General features: G+C 49.0%; 1 protein-coding gene across 1 annotated transcript in view; it reads left to right on the top strand.

The window, feature by feature from the left end:
- Positions 1-452: 452 nt before the first annotated feature.
- Positions 453-16,168, top strand: part of PGBD5 (piggyBac transposable element derived 5) — a 96,757-nt gene continuing 81,041 nt past the window's right edge. Inside the window, exon 1 of the mRNA XM_051820694.2 lies at positions 453-1,176. Coding sequence (XP_051676654.1) covers positions 837-1,176 — 340 coding nt within the window. The 5' untranslated portion in view covers positions 453-836. The remainder of the gene's footprint in view (positions 1,177-16,168) is intronic.

Raw genomic sequence — 16,168 nt, 5'->3', positions numbered from 1 at the left:
CCGCCGCCGCCGCCGCGGCGAGTGTCGACCCCTCGGGGCCGGCCGCCTACCTGGAGCGTTACCGCAGCGCCTGGTTCAGAACCACTGGGGCGAACAGCTCCCTGGAGCCGGGCGCGGACTGCGAAACCCGACCGCGAGCCGGGGGCTCGGCGCCGCGTCCTCAGTCTCCCGCGAGCGGGACAGCTCGCTGGGCCGCCACCCTCCGCGGGGACAGCAGCGGGGCCTGCGGGAGGCCGCCCGCGGCGGTGCATCCCGGCCTGAGAGGACTGGTCCGAGCCACTGGCCCGCAGTCTTCCTCCTCGGCTCCCGCCCCGGCCGCTCGCCGAGCCCCGCCCGGCTAAGGGGGCGGGGGCATCCCCGGCGCAAGGCCCGCCCCGCTCTCCCTGACCGCGCCCGGGCTGGGCTTCCCATTGGCCGGCAGGCTGAAGGTGCGAGGAGGCGGGGCCCGGCGCCGGCAGCTCGCGCCCGGGAAGGTCGGCCGCGGTGCGCCGGGTGCCGCGGGGAGGGCGCACCGGGACGCGGCGGGCCGGGCGGCGGCGAGCGACTGAGACACGGCAGCGGCGCCGGCGTCTGGTGTCGCCTGCAGCCCCTGCCTTCCCGGCGCGCAGCTCGCCTCCTGCCGCGGCCGCAACCTGCGGCGCCCGAGCTCCGAGGGCGCATCCCCGGGCGCTGGGCCCGAGGCGGCCAAGACGGCGGGCCGGCCGGGCACGGGGCGGCGGACGCTGTGCTGCGGGCTGCGCTGGTGGGGGGCGGCGGGCCGCGGCGCGGGCCCGGGGCCCGGCGCGTGCGGCTGGGAGGCGCTGTGGGGAGCGGGCGCTCGGGCGGCGGCTGGGGCCATGGCCGAGGGCGGCGGGGGCGCGCGGAGGAAGGCGCCGGCGCTGCTCGAGGCCGCCCGCGCGCGCTACGAGAGCCTGCACATCTCGGACGATGTGTTCGGCGAGTCAGGCCCGGACAGCGGCGGGAACCCCTTCTACAGCACCTCGGCCGCCTCGCGCTCCTCCTCGGCCGCCTCCTCGGACGACGAGCGCGAGCGCCCGGGCCTCCCGGGGACTCCAGCCGGCCCGCCGCCGCCGCCCGGCGCCCAGGACGCGCAGGATCCTGAGGAGGACGAGGCCGGCGCGGGCTGGAGCACCGCGCTGCGGGACCGCCCGCCCCCGCGCTTCGAGGACACCGGCGGTAAGGGGCGGCTGGCGGGCAGGGGTGTGGGGGCGCGGCGCGCGGATCCTGGCCTGGGAGAGTGCCGGAGCACGTACCTTGCAGATGCCCCGTGGGCGGTTTCGTCAGTGGCAGCTGTGCGTTCCAGGAAACAAATGAGGTTGCGGGAGCAGGGGATTTGAAGTGCGAGATCCCTACACTCCTGGGGGGCTCCAGATTCCTCTTGGGTGGGGGCTCTGGCAGGCGCTCTGGCCGAGGACGCGGGCGTCCAGGGACTGTCTTCACTGGATGGGCGTGTCCCAGCGTTCTACCCCGGAAACCGGTCACACCTGTAGGGGTCGGACCTCCGGAATGGGTTCAAGTTGGACTTTCCTAGGATTATTGACCAATAATGAGGCGTGATGGGGTTGGGGAGGGCGGGGGTCTTTCGGCTCTGAGGGCCGCAGAGCTGTCGTCACCCAGGGGGTGCCAGGGGTGAGGCAGGTAGTGATTGGAGCCAGACCCAGGGAGTGGTTTAATCGGTTTAGTTTTCGCTTTAATCTGAGAAACTTTCCCTGTCCGCGCCCCTGGGAATCTTGTTGAGAACGGAGACTGAAGGGACCGGTTCAGCAGCGTTCAGGTGCCTGGTGCCTCTAGTAGGCGCGCTCAGGTGTGTTCCGCTTACCATTGCCGTGGACAAGCTGGGGGCGCCTGGAGAAGGTGGCCGGAGGGCTGGCCGCTCCGCCTGCTGTAGTTCTTCTGACTGCTTGCTTTCGCGGGAGTTGGGTTTTAAACTATCACCACGTAGCCTGCAGAAGCTCAGCGACCTTGCCCTTCGGAGAACCAGCCTCCCTTCCTGCTGCTCTTCCTCATTGCACCACCCACCAGCCAGGATCCTAAACGCCATGTTCATCTGCACCAGTGTGCGCAGCCCGTGTTGATGAGGGCCAGGGAGTGGCTACCCTGGACACCATGCGGCTTTTCTTGTGGCTTTTTCTGGTTCTTGTTCACCGAGTCGGGAACATGGTGTATAGGAGGGCAGGCCCAAGGAACCTCTGGCAGGTGCCTGCAGCCTGCCAGGAGGCTGGTAGGGTTGGCCTGCCCCTCTCTGAAAGGAGTGGGCTGCAAATCCCTGGCAGGTTGCAGGGTGGAGGTGCTGCGCTCCAGCTGGGCTTGCAAGGTCCGGGCTCCCTGTGCAGTGTTTTGGGGCTGGAATTAAGAGTTTGAGAATTTTCAGAATCACTCAGCACAGTAATTTTATACGGCCCTGCATTTTCCAGGCTGTCATTAAGGTCTTCCTGCTGTGGACAGCTGTTTTCTGTATTGGCTCTTTAAGAATTGTACCATCGCGGAGTCCTGAGTAGACAGACTTGTGCTGTGAGCATCTGTGATCCAGTTTGCAGCTTGGAACAGCTGAGATACAAATCCACCTGGGAGATTGCAGCAAGTCTGTATCCCAGGCCAAAATAAAGAATTGTGCCAGGTTAGGCCTAGTTATGGCCCGAGTGTGCTGGTGTGAGAAGGCTGAGCACACTGTGATAGATTTTAAAGCAATCTTGTATTTCTTAGTAGCTTGTAAATGGGAACAATTCTGCAGCAGTCATTTAATCTAGCCACTGCAGCACTTACGCTCATGTAGCGCAGTATCGTGTGTCATTTGGCATTAGGTTCAAATTCTGCCTCCTGAAGATGCCCGTGAAGTCCCCACCTGGACCTAAAAATTACAGCCAAGCCCCTTAACCAAAGACATTAGTAGGTGGTTGTTGGCATTTAGACTGGCTTTGTTTTCCTTTTTTGTGTGACATCTTTAAAACCCTTTTAAATCCACATCTAATTTAGAATTTCCTCTCTGCAACACCCTCCCCCAGAGGGAAATTGGAGGTGGAGATTGGGGAGATGAGACTGGTGTCTTGTTAAGCTTGAGGTCAGATTTTCCTGAAACAATGGAATATGATTTATGGAAGCTGAAAATAGATGTAGGAATATACAGGGGTAGTCAGAGAAGGTCCTTATACTTAGCGGTGTGGAGAGAGATGGATCTGTTTATTAAGAGGGCAGGAGCACAGCCCAGCCACTATGAGAGGTATAGCCTGCTGGATTTACGAAGTGTATCTAAGACACTCTCAAAAGCGTGTGTTCCTCACTTGCAAGGAATGTAGCCTGGAGCTCTCTCTCCGGTCTTTGTCCCCCAGTTTGTTAAGGAGTGAGTGGGGTGGGGTTGGGAGAAGAGCTAGCAGGTGACACATCCATCTGTAATCAGGCTTCATAATAGGAACTTTGTCACCGAAATTGCTGTCACTGCTGTCACTGTCACTGTCAACAAGGAAAGCCCAGAATTCTAGATTCACAAGGCTTTCTGCCTTGCTCCCATTGTAAAAACAGGTGTGCATACAGGTAAATCAAGGTGTGTCATATGTGAGCGCACAGATGTGGAAATGTGTAACTGTACTGTGTGTGAATGTGTTTTGCTCAACGCTAGTTTGCACCGAGTAGGGTTCCTTCTATCAGAAAGAGGTTACAACTGCTACTTCTGAGCCTTCTGATGCTCTAGAAACCTTTTCTGGGAGTCCCTGTACCCGAGGGAGGTAGACACCAAGACCACTGTACATGTGGCCCCTGCAGTGGGGGTGCTCACAGTAAGGAGATGCCTGGTATCCAGCTGAGAGGAGGAGGCAGCAGAGCTAGATCTGGGGCCAACCCTAACAGCAGCATTTCTGTAGCTGAGGATACCAACCAGTCTTCAAGCTGTTCTAGTCCTCCCAGCCCCTTCCTTCTGTTTTCAGCATAGTTAGTGTCCTGGTGTAGGCTCTTGGGGTTGCAGCCAGCAATTACAGGTGGAGAGGGTCCTCTCGCCACCCCCTTGTCTTCTGTCACCTCTGCCAGGTTCTGGCTATGATTTCAGGTGTGGAATCCCTGCCGGATGCTTTAAATGTAAACACTGCTTGCAGGGCTGCCGACGGGCTCTTCACCCCTGCCAGGATGGAGGGTCAGTCTGGGAGCTGCACTGCTCCCTGGAAGCTCAGGGCCCAGGACCCTCTCTTACTGGGCCTTGGCAGCAGATGTCCCTGAAACAGTCCCCTCAAGCTGTCAGCCTTGCCTGCTCACTGCACAAATAACCAACACAGCATGCGAGCTCACTCTCTGGAAACAACATGAAATTCAGGCCCGTCTGCCCTTTGGTTTTTTTAATTCCAAGCAGTCCTGTGATCCGTTCCCTCTGAAGAGGCAAAGGAACAGGCAGATTCACACATGCTACAGGGTCCCGGTCTGCTTGGCTTTGTCGGGTCCTTTGTCATTGCGGACTGGGATCTGAGCCATTGGCTCTTTCTGTTAGAGGCTGGACTTCATCAAAGAGGTTTTCTCTGCCCATGGACAGCAGCCCTCTCATCACTCACTAGGGAGGCATGACCTTGGGAAGGGGGAGAGACACATATGGCCTTGACAATTAATGAATCTTATCTTCACAGTTTGTCCTTGGTTTATTTGGTTTAAAGCCTTTTTGACTAGCAAGTAACAAGAGAGAATTTTTTTTCCTCTGAAAATCAGATTTAAACCAAGACTGTCTGCTTTGAAGCTGTTTGTGAGCTCAGATATCTGGATCTGTCTCTATAATGTTCTGGGAAGACGCTTGCTCCACCTTTAGTGCTACCTCCGATTCTGCAACTGCAGGAGGAACTTCGAACCTTGGTGGACTACAAGAGAAACTTTGGGCAACACTCCCTAAGAAATCCAGTGCCAGACTACCATGTGCCCTCATGCCATGGCCTCACCGTTGGGCTCCTTTCCCGGTGTCTGTCTGTGTGCTAGGTGAACCAGGCACCTGGAGAGAACCAGTAGTTCTCTTTGTAGCTTGCTTTGTCATGCATTATCACACTTACTCTTCACGAGCACACTGGCAGAACAATTGCCATGTCTGCTTTAAGGAGAATACATGTGTGTCTATGAGCCACTGTCTGATGGGGGTGAGGTTACCTGGTTAAGTAATCACTATCCAACTATTCAGACTTGATTATTTGGGAAAAGTAAAACTTTTTTTTTACTAGAACTTTTTTTTTTAATAACTATTTTACTTATTTATTTGAGAGGTAGAGTTACAGACAGAGGGAGCGAGAGACAGAGATGGGTCTTCTATCTGCTGGTTCACTCTCCAAATGGCCGCAATAGTTGGAGTTGAGCCGATCCAGAGCCAGGAGCTTATTCCAGGTCTTCCATGTGAGTTCAGGGGCCCAAGCATTTGGGCCATCTTCCGTTGCTTTCCCAGACCATTAGCAGGGAGCTGGATGGAAAGAGCAGCAGCTGGGACTAGGACTGCCACCCACTAGAACATTTTTGAGTCAAAATATAAATATTTTGAGACAAATGTTGATTATGGTACATGGGATTGCATTTAACTTTGTTGGGGGGTGGTTTACAGTTCTTTGAGTTTTAACACATGAATAGATTTGTGTCATCAGCACCACAGTCCCCATATGGAAGAGAGGAACCTAGAATTTTTCTGGTTCCTTATTTGATCCTTGCTCTCCCTGTGTCCTGTCATGGGGGCTTGTAGTGTTTTGCAGGAGGTAGGCTTTGACACACTGCAGCAAGTTTTGAAATCTAAATCCCACCTTCCTTTTTAAGAGCGTGACTGTATATTTTTTCTTATTAGCACGTAATATGTATTCATTTTGGAAAGCAAATAAAAATGAGAAAAATGATTAAAAGCTCTTTAGAATCCCATTGCCTTTAATTAATAAGCAATAACTACAGTTGACATATTGAACCTATACTTCAGAGATTTTAGATTACATATTGTGAGGGAGACTTTTTTTTTTAAAGACTTACTTATTTATTTGAAAGAGTTATAGAGAGAGGGAGAGAGAGACACACAGAGAGATATCTTCCATCTGCTGGTTCACTCTCCAGATGGGTGGGCTATGCTGAAGCCACGAGCCAGGATCTTTGTCTGGGAGACCTGATTTTTAAATGTAATTAATATATGTGAACATTTTCCCATTTCCATTTTTAAAAGATATTTTAGTGAATCCGTAATATTCTATGGTTCCCTTTGGTTAGCACTGAGGTGTTTCTTTGTTTTGGTTTTGGTGTTTTTTTTTTTTTTTTTTTTTTTTTTTTTTTGCTGTTATATTGATGTTATGATGAATAGTCTTGAAGTGTAAGTTTGTGGGCACATCCTTAATGTATATCTTAGTATAAAATGATGGAAAAGAGTTTATCCACTTTTTAAGGTTTCAATAGCTGTTGTGAAAGAACCTTCCAGAGATGTACCTACTTAAACTCATGCCAGCAGTATGCCAGAGAGTCCATTAGAACCTATGCTAGCTGACAGGGCAGCACACCAGTGTCTGATTCCCTTGGGTAGGGTGGCTCTTAGGGTACTGTTTGATTTAGTAAAAGTCACTGGGATGTGATACACCTGTAGTGCATGAGTCATTCGTGCACAGATCAGTGAATTCTTACATGTGTACACCCATGTACCTACCACCAGATCAAGGTAAAGAACAGGCCCAGCACCCCAAGAGCTCCATCCTGCCTTTCTCCTGGAGGCAGCCACCGTTCTCGTCTTTTTTAAAAGATGTATTTATTTTATTTGAAAGGCAGAGTGATAGAGAGTGTCGAGTGCAAGATCTTCCATCTACTGATTTACTCCCCAAATGGCCACAACAGCTGGAGCTGAGCAGCCACAGGAAATCCACCTAGGATCTCCTGTGTGAACGGCAGGGGACCCTGGCTCGTGAGCCATCTGCTGCTTTTCCAGGCCATTATTAGGAAGGCAGATCGGAAGCAGAGCAGCTGGGACTTGAAGTGGCACTTGGGTGTGGGCTGTGGGCATCCTAAATGATGACTGTGCCACACTTGCTCTGGTAGCTGCTATTCTGAGTTCCATCACCGTAGGTCAAAATTGCCTATTATATGGTTTTATCTTTAAGAATCATCCATGTTATTGAATGTAGCAGCCTCAGTTTTGTATTGCTGGGTATACTCTATTATCCAAACATGCTACAGTTAATCCATTTTTCTACCTGTGGGCATTGGGGTTCTTCCAAGTTGGGGGGCTTTTATAAATGAAGCTGTGACAAGCATTCTTGCATGTAGTTTTTTAAAAAGTATTTATCTGAGAGAGAGCACAATACTCCCATTGCTTGGTTCACTTCCTGAAAGCCCACCAAGCCCCCAGTTCTACTGGCTGGGGCCAAAGCCAGGAGCCTGGAACTCCACCCAGGTCTCCCACATGGATGGCAGTAACCCAGTTACTTGAGCCATCACTGCTGCCTTCCAGGGGCTGCAATAACAGGAAGCTGGAGTCCGGAGGCAGAGGCGGAGGCAGGTGTTACACACAGATACTCTAATGGGGATATAGGCGTCTTAGCTAACCAGCATCTTAACCCCTAGGCCAAACATCTTATCCCTTGCATGTGTTTTTTTGATGGACATGGACATCATCTGTCTTTGACATATATACCTAGGAGTGGGATTGCTGGGTCATAGGGTAGGTATATGTTTACCTTCAGAATAAGGTCTTTCATCCTGGGCATATTGACATTTTACAGTAGGTAATCATTTGTGGGGCTCTTCTGTGCATGGTAGGACAGCTAGCAGCATTCCAGGCCTCTACTCACTAAATGCCCTCTTCCCAGTTGAGTCAATCAAATGTGTCTCCAGATATTTCCAAGTGTCCCCTTGGGGCAAAATCACTAGTCACTGAAAACCTCTGCTTCAGTAGTTGCTGTCAGATGGTTTTCCAATTTACACTGCCACCAACAATGAATGAGATACCTGTGCATTAATTGAGCAGGCACGTTGATCCCTGCTGGGATAAAATGATAAGGAAGACATCTCCCCTGGGGTCCAGTAGGAGAGACAAAGTGAGGAACAAGAGGTAAGTGTCTCTGGTGAGTGGTGTGATCAAGGTGAACAGGAACGTGTGTGGGATTCCCAAGGTGTGGGGCGGGAATAGCTGGTGCTTTTGGCAGAGATGGCCCCAATGCTGCATCTTCAACAAAACAGAATTAGCCAGGTGAAGAGGAAGGAGAAGTGACTGTCGCAGGAGAGCAGTTGGGGCAAAGGCAGACAGGTGAGAGAACAGATGCCATTTTAACCCTAGGCAGGCAACGCTACATGCCCCAAAACTCAGCTGCCTTAAAGTGAGTACTTAGAGTAGGATCTATGGAGAAGTGCCAGGGTATTTAAGGAAGGAAAAGGGAAAATGATAACAATAGGTAATGTAATAAAGTCATTATTGGTGTGTAGAAGCACAAAGTACTTCAAAAAGTTCATGGAAGATGAAATTAAAAGAGGAGTTCATTTTGGTGCAGAATTTTTCTGTTGAATTTTAGTTCTTAATTTAGATATAAATTCTTTATCAAATAGATGACTTCTGTTTCCTCCCATTCTGTGGTTATCCTTTTGACCTTTAAAAAATGTATTTAAAGATAGAGTCAGAAGAGGTCCTCTATCTGTTAGTTCACTCTCCAAATGCCTGTAACCGTCTTGACTGGGCCAAGGCCAAAGCCAGGAGCCAGGAACACTCTCGGGGTCTCCCATGCAGGTGGCAGGGACCAAAGCACTGAAGCCATCACCTGTTTTCTCCTGGGGTGTGCATCAGCAGGAAGCTGGACTGGAGAGTAGAGCTGGGTCTCGAACTTGGGCTCTCCAATATGGGCTGCAGGAAACTCAAGTAGCAGCCTAACTGTTACACTATATCTGCCAAGGATATTTTGGTCCATGCATAGTTTTTCATAATGCATGTTTTCATGAACTTTTTGAAGACCCTTGGCATGGATTTCAAAAGTTTTCTGCACCAAAATAAACTTGCCTTTTAATCTCATTTCCCATAAACCTTTTTGAAGTCTCTGTTAGTCAGCTTTTCGTGTCTTTGACTAAAATACCTGAGAGGAGCTTCTTAGGAAGGAGGATTTATTTCAGCTTGCAGTTTGGAGCTTCACAGTCTGAAATCAGGCAGTCTGTTGGCGCAGGCATCTGATGAGGCTGAAGGGTGCCGGAGGGATGATCACGTGGTAAGCCATGAAACAGAGAGGATGTGGGCTGATCTTGGCTTAATTAACCAGCCCTCTGATAAGAACTACCTGCCAGGGTACACCCTCTGTGTCCTAAGACCTCTTCCTGAGTCCACCTCCTGGACAATAGTTAGATCAAGTCTCCATCCTTAGTCCATTCATCATTTAACCCAAGGCCTCTGCTCAAGTTTGGAGGGCCAAATCCTGTTCAATCCACGATGATATCCTTGTGTGATCTGGGGGTGGAGATGTCAGGCTAGAAGGAATAACACCTGCAATATCTTATTGTGGAAGGCGGTGCTTGGCACATGGCAGAAAGAGCTTTTCTTCCTTCTTGTTTGTGAGCTCTAGGGAGGATTGCTACAAAAGCAGGAACAGCTGGGCACTCTTGAATTATATTTAAGAAATCACTTTCATTAAAACCGTTAGGAGCCCAGATCTTCCACTTCTGCTGTCCCTGCCATTGTTGCCAACTTTACCTGGGGACAGCATCCCTCCTTTGCAGGGTGCTGGAGCTTTTTCTACTTGGATTTCCAGTTCCACTCTTGTCTATGGTGTAAAAGTGATATTTTATAAACATAAGCGTTATCTACTTACTTCTCTGCTGCAAACCATCCTGTTGGCTTCTCATGCAAGCTGGAAGGAACTCTGGATTCCTTACTGTAGCTTCCAGGTTCACAGGCCACCCTGCATGTCCTCTCCAGTATCACCTTGTCTTACTTTCAAGTCTGTTGCCACTTAATCTTCTGTCCATCCGGGAGACTCTGTCTTCCTGACCCTTACCTGGCAGATGCTTCCTCCTGTGTTTGAATGGAACCCTCGCTTGTTGGCCGGCTCCTCATGCAGATAACTCCATCTCCAAGAAACCTAAATCACCACTGTTCCTTGGGTGGCTCCAAGCACCAGTTGCCATCCTGCATAAGCTAATTCATTTCCCACATATGCAGAGGCCTTGTATGCTTTTGGTCACAGAACAGAAGTACTTACTTTTTGTTGAATGATTAACATGAACAAAAGAATAGATGGCTGAAGAAGTAGATTTTTGTAAAAAAAAAATTATTTATTTGAAAGCAATGACAGAGAGGGAGGGAGAGACACAGATCTTCCATTTGCTTGATCATTCTCCAAATGACTGTGCCAGGTAGAAACCAGGAGCCTATAAATCCATCAGGGTCTCCCACATAGGTGGCAAGGGCCCAGACATACTTGGGCCAGCTTCCATTGTTCTCCCAGGCCCAGTAGCAGGGAGCTGAATCAGAACTAGAGCAGCTGGGACTTTAACCAGCATTCTGATATGGGGATGCTGACATCAAAATCACCAGCTTAACCCACTGTGCCACAATGCCAGACCCCGAAGTAGATATGTTTTCTAAGATTTATTTTATTATTTGAGAGTTATAGAGAGAGGCAGAGGAATAGATCTCCCCCTCTGCTGGGTCATACCCCAAAAAACCACAACATCTGGGGCTGTGCCAGGCTGAAGCCAGGAGCCTGGAACTTCATCATGATCTTCCATGTGGGTGCCAGGGACCCAAGTATTTGGGCCATCTTCTGCTTTCCAAGGCTTATTACAGGCAGATAAGTAGCTGAGATCAAGCTGGCACTCTAGGGCTAGTCACAGGTAGTTGCTTAACCTACTGTGGCCACAATTCTCCCCCAACCCCATACATTTTATTTAATTTTTTAAAAATTTTTTAAAATTTTTTGACAGGCAGAGTGGACAGTGAGAAAGAGAGGAGATACAGAGAGAAAGGTCCTTCCCTTTGCCATTGGTTCACCCTCCAATGGCTGCGGCGGCCCGTGTGCTGCGGCCGACACACTGTGCTGATCCGAAGGCAGGAGCCAGGTGCTTCTCCTGGTCTCCCATGCGGGTGCAAGGCCCAAGGACTTGGGCCATCCTCCACTGCATTCCCGGGCCTGGAAGAGGGGCAACCGGGACAGAAACCGGCGCCCTGACCGGGACTAGAACCCCATATGCTGGCGCTGCAGGTGGAGGATTAGCCTATTGAGCCGCGGCGTCGGCCACATTTGACTTTGATGTTTCAAAGCGTCCAACAGGCCTCCATGGCAAAGGCAACAGAAAATGGAATCACCTTAGAGGTGACAAAGAGATGAAATTTCTCTAATTTGGGCAACAGCGTTACAAAGAGAACATAGATTAGGGCAACGGATGAATTGTGCAGAGTGGGTACCGAGAGTCCTGAGCCTTTACACAGCTGGGGAATGTGACATCTTCCACCAGCGCTACCTTTAATACGTGTTCCTGGAACTCCCATGCTGGGTGGACCACAAGAGGCTTTGAGGTTTTCTGAGAGTACAGTTCGCATCAGAATGCATGGGGAAAGCAGTCTGCATCGCCTTCCTCCTCTGCCTGGAGTGAGGCTGGCTTTGCTCAGGTCCCAGCACTGGAGGTAACTGGAAATGTCCTGTCTGGGTTGCTCCTCAGCACTGGGATTTCAGCAGCATTTCCCATCTGTTGTCCTTGGCTGTGTTTCCTTTGGCTGGCTAGGGCACTGGACCACAACCAATGGCATTTAGGGGATGGGCCTTCAGAGTGCCAGGAGGGTCTCGGGACAGAACCTAATTGGAAACTGTGGACCACAACTGCTTTTCTTTAAGGTTGACAGGGTGAATTTTAGGTAAATAACAGCCAGTACATATTCACACTGTGTGGGGGAGGCCTTGTGAAACAGCAGTTAAACTGTCCCTGGGATACCTGTGTCCCATGTTGGAGGATTTGGATTGAGGCCTGGCTCTGCTTCTGATCTAACATCCTGCTAATGCACGCCTTGAAAAGGAAAGGTTTTGAGTGTGCACTTTATATCCTCCTTTAACTACATTGTATTATTTTGATATATATTTATAGAATATCTAGTGTGCACCAAACCCTAAACCAGCCTAGGTCCTAAGGATGAAGACAGACAGATGGCCCATGAGTAATTGTGGGGCAGTGTAATACTGTATGATACAGTGTGATACAGGTGCATCTAGGAGGAGCCTGCTTGCAGATGTCTTTAGAGCCACAGAAAACTTGATGGATACAGGTGCACCAAGCAGAAGGGATTGTGTGCGCAAAACCCTGCTCCTTAACAGCTCCAAAGAGTCTCCCCCAGAGAAAGCACATGGAGGTTGGCAGGCCTGGAGTCTGGCTATGAGTAGGGGTGTGGGTGTCTGTGCCCAGACTCTGACCTGCAGCCAATAATGTGATTCAAATTCCATTAAAGAGTACAGCTGAGTGGCCAGCGTTGTGGCACAGCAGGTTAAGCTGCCACCTGTGATGCCGGATTCCCTTATCAGAACACCAGTTCAGTTCCCAGCTGCTCAGCTCCCTGTTAATGCACCTTGGAAAGCAGCAGAAGATGGCCCAAGTGCTTGGGCCCCTGCCACCCACGTGGGAGACCCAGGTAAAGTTCCAGGATCCTGGCTTTGGCCTGGCCCAGCCCTGGCCTTTGTGGCCATTTGGGGTGTGGGGAGCAACTCGGACTAGACTAAGTTACTGGAATTAAGACTTATTCTATGCATCTGCTCTCCCACAATATGGTGCTGAGAAGGGAGTAAACAACTTCTACGCAGCTGCCTCTCGCCAACTTGAGTGATAACCTGCAGGAGCTGATCCTGCTCCTGATTGGAGGAGAGCAGCATGCTTGGCGTGTGGGTAGCAGAGTTGGGATTGGTGGAAGAGGACTATAAAGGAGGAGAGAGACAACATGCACCAGGAACATCTAAGGGGAACACCTGAAAGAACACCTGAGTAGCCCCCGAGAGAGCCGGCCGGCGGCGTGCCGCTCCCCTGTGGAAGTGGGGAAAGTGGCAGGGGGCACCGCCCTTCCACGGAGGTGGAAGGACGGCAGCCAACCCGGGAAGAACCAGCAGCAAACCCAGGAAGGGCCGAGCAGACAAAAGAACAGCGCAGGGTCCTGTGTCGTTCCTCCGAGAAGAGGGGGAGTGACATTGGGGAATGAACCAGGTGGAAGATCTTTCTTGATCTCGATCTATACACTACCCCCCCCACCCACCCATCTCATCTCTTTCTGTCACTCTGCCTTTCAAATAGATACATCTTTTTTAAAAAATGGATATAGGGGCCAGCATTGTGGCATGATAGGTAAACCTGCTTCCTGGGATGCCAGCATCCCATATGGTGCCAGTTCATGTCTTGGCTGCTCCACTTATGATCCAGCTCCCTGCTGGTGGTCCAAGAAAGCAGTAAAGGATGGCCCAAGCACCCACTTGAGAGACCAGGATGAAGCTCCTAGCTCCTGGCTTCAGCCTGGCTCATCTGGCTCAGCGTGGGCCATTGCAGCCATCTGAGGCGTGAACCAGCAGATGGAAGCTCTCTCTCTCTCTTTCTCTCTCTCTCTCTCTGTATATAACTCTGCCTTTAAAAAATTGAGTACAGTTAAAGACAGTAGTTAAATTATATTACCCTGAAAGTTGTACTGGGAATCCAAGTGGTGCTTGTGGAGTTAAAGGAAAAGTAGTACATTTTTTCTTGATAGTTTTAGCATTGTGTCTAATCTTTTAAAAAATATACATGTAAAATTTTATTTAGATGCATTGGTAAAATATCATACATGGCTTTGAACTAAAGTCCCTTTTTACCTTTTTCCCACTATTTTTTTTATTGTAACCCCCTTCCCCTTCCCTCCTGAATCTACACAAATGCACAAGCACATTTGTAAATGTGTAGAGTTATTTTGCAATTGGGAGGTAGTTATTGAATAACAAATATTTTCTCTTTTTTAGATTTATTTGTTTGAAAAACAGAGTGACAAAGAAAGGGGGGCAAGGGCCAAAGTTCCTGAGCCGTCCTCTTCTGCCTCCCAGGCACATTAGCAGGAAGTTGGATCAGAGGCAGAGCAGCCGACACGCAAACTGGCAGTCTGATATGGGATTCTGGCATTGAAACTAGAGGCTTAATATGCGGTGCCACAACATTAGCCCCTATTATCTCATTTTATAACCATTTTAAAATCAAGCTCTTATTTAGTTTTAATTTTTCTAAGGAATGGCTGCTTAACTTTTGTCAAATACCTTTTTAGCATTTATTGCTATTATTTTTTTTCTACATTTAAGTTTTGAAAAAATGTATTCATTTTATTTGAAATGCAGAGAGAGAAAGAGAAGAGACAGAGATGCTTGCAACAGCCAGGGCCGGGCCAGGGTGAAGCCAGGAGCTGGGAACTCAATACAGGTCTCCCACATGGGTGGCAGGTAATAAGCGCTTGGCCCATCATCTGCTGCCTCCCAGGGAGCATATTAGCAGGACACTGGAATCAGGAGCAGAGTTAGGACTTGAACCCAGGTGCTCTGATATGGGATGTGGTTGTCAATAACCTGTGTCTTAACTGCTGTGCCAAATATGTGCCCCCATATGTAATTTCCTGGGGAAATGATTTTGTTGATATCCTGGTATTGAGCTACCCTTACATGCCTGGAATAAAGCCAGGTTGGTCTTGTCCATAGCTCTTTACTGGACAGTTGAATTTGTTGTTTGCTAATACAAGAGTACTTCAAAAGGTTCATGGAAAATGGAGTGAAAAGATAAGTTTATTTTGGTGAAATAAAATTGAAATCCTTGCATAATTTTTTTCATAATGCATATTTCCCATGAATTTTTTTGAAGATCCCTTGTATTACTTCAGAGTTTCTGTAACTAATCAATCATAAGCCAGATTTGTTAATAGGCTCTCATCTTATTTCTCAGGTTTGGTTATGAAAATTATGCTTGGCTTCATAAAATTAATTGGCTTATTATTTTTAATTGCCTCCTGCCATTTAACAATAGAGTTATAGATTAGATAAAACTCAACTGTGAACCTGTCTGGCTTGGGAGCCTTTTTCTGAACATTTCTACACTTCTACTGTTGGATGATTTGTGTTTTCCTAGGAAGTCATCATTGCTTCCAAGGTTTTCACATTTATCAATGTAAAAAGTTCCGTGTGTTCCTGATGCTCATTTTGTCTTTTTTGCACACCTCTTTCTTCACCCAAGCCCCTTTATTCTCTCTTCTCCACATGCTTATTCCTTATCTTCTCCTTATGTGGGCATGTGTGATGTTTTCTGTTTTATTGTTCTCTTTAAAGAACCAGTTTGAGTTTATTGGCCCCTCTTACATATTTTTATTACTTCCAAGTTTCATCTTTATTATAACTTCCTTCCTTTGATTTATTAAACTACCCTAGTTGCTGTAGATAAGTATAAAGATCCTTTTGAATTTTAAAGTATTTTCTCCCATATTAAAGAGAGTTAACACTGAAATTGCATCAAATTATAACTTTTAATGTATTTTCTAAGTTTTGAAATGAAATTTTCGCTTTTCCATTACTTTCAAGATTTCCTTCAGTCTTCATTTTTTTGTTTCCTCTTTGACATAGTATGTTAACATAATGTATATAGCAGTTTTACTGAAGTGTGATCAAAAAGTATCCTTTAGGGCCAGCATTGTGGCATAGCAGGTAAAGCTGACACCCATGATGCCAGCAAGCCACATGGGTGCCAGTTCGCATGCCATCTGCTCCACTTCCAATCCAGCTCCCTGCTAATGCACATGGGAAAGTGGCAGAAGATGACCATTGTGCTCCTGCACCCACGTGGGATACCCAGAAAAAGCTCCTGGCTTCAGACTGAGCCCTGCTCTTGCTTTGCAGTTAGTTGGAGAGTGAACCAGCAGCTGAAGATATCTCTGTCTCTTTCTGTCTCTTCCTCCTCTTTCTTTCTTTTTTTTTTCTTTCTTTTTTTTTTTTTTTTTTTTTTTTTGGACAGGCAGAGTAGACCGTGAGAGAGAGAGAGAGAGACAGAGAGAAAGGTCTTCCATTGGTTCACCTCACAATGGTGCAGCCAGCGCACCATGCTGATCCGAAGCCAGGAGCCAGGTGCTTCTCCTGGTCTCCCATGTGGGTGCAGGGCCCAAGCACTTGGGTCATCTTCCACTGCACTCCCAGGCCACAGCAGAGAGCTGGACTGGAAGAGGAGCAACTGGGACAAAATCCGGCGCCCTGACCGGGACTAGAAC

The sequence above is a fragment of the Oryctolagus cuniculus genome, chromosome 13 (genome assembly GCF_964237555.1).
Source record: "Oryctolagus cuniculus chromosome 13, mOryCun1.1, whole genome shotgun sequence".
Classification (NCBI taxonomy): domain Eukaryota; kingdom Metazoa; phylum Chordata; class Mammalia; order Lagomorpha; family Leporidae; genus Oryctolagus; species Oryctolagus cuniculus.
This window is presented reverse-complemented; position numbering and strand designations above follow the sequence as displayed.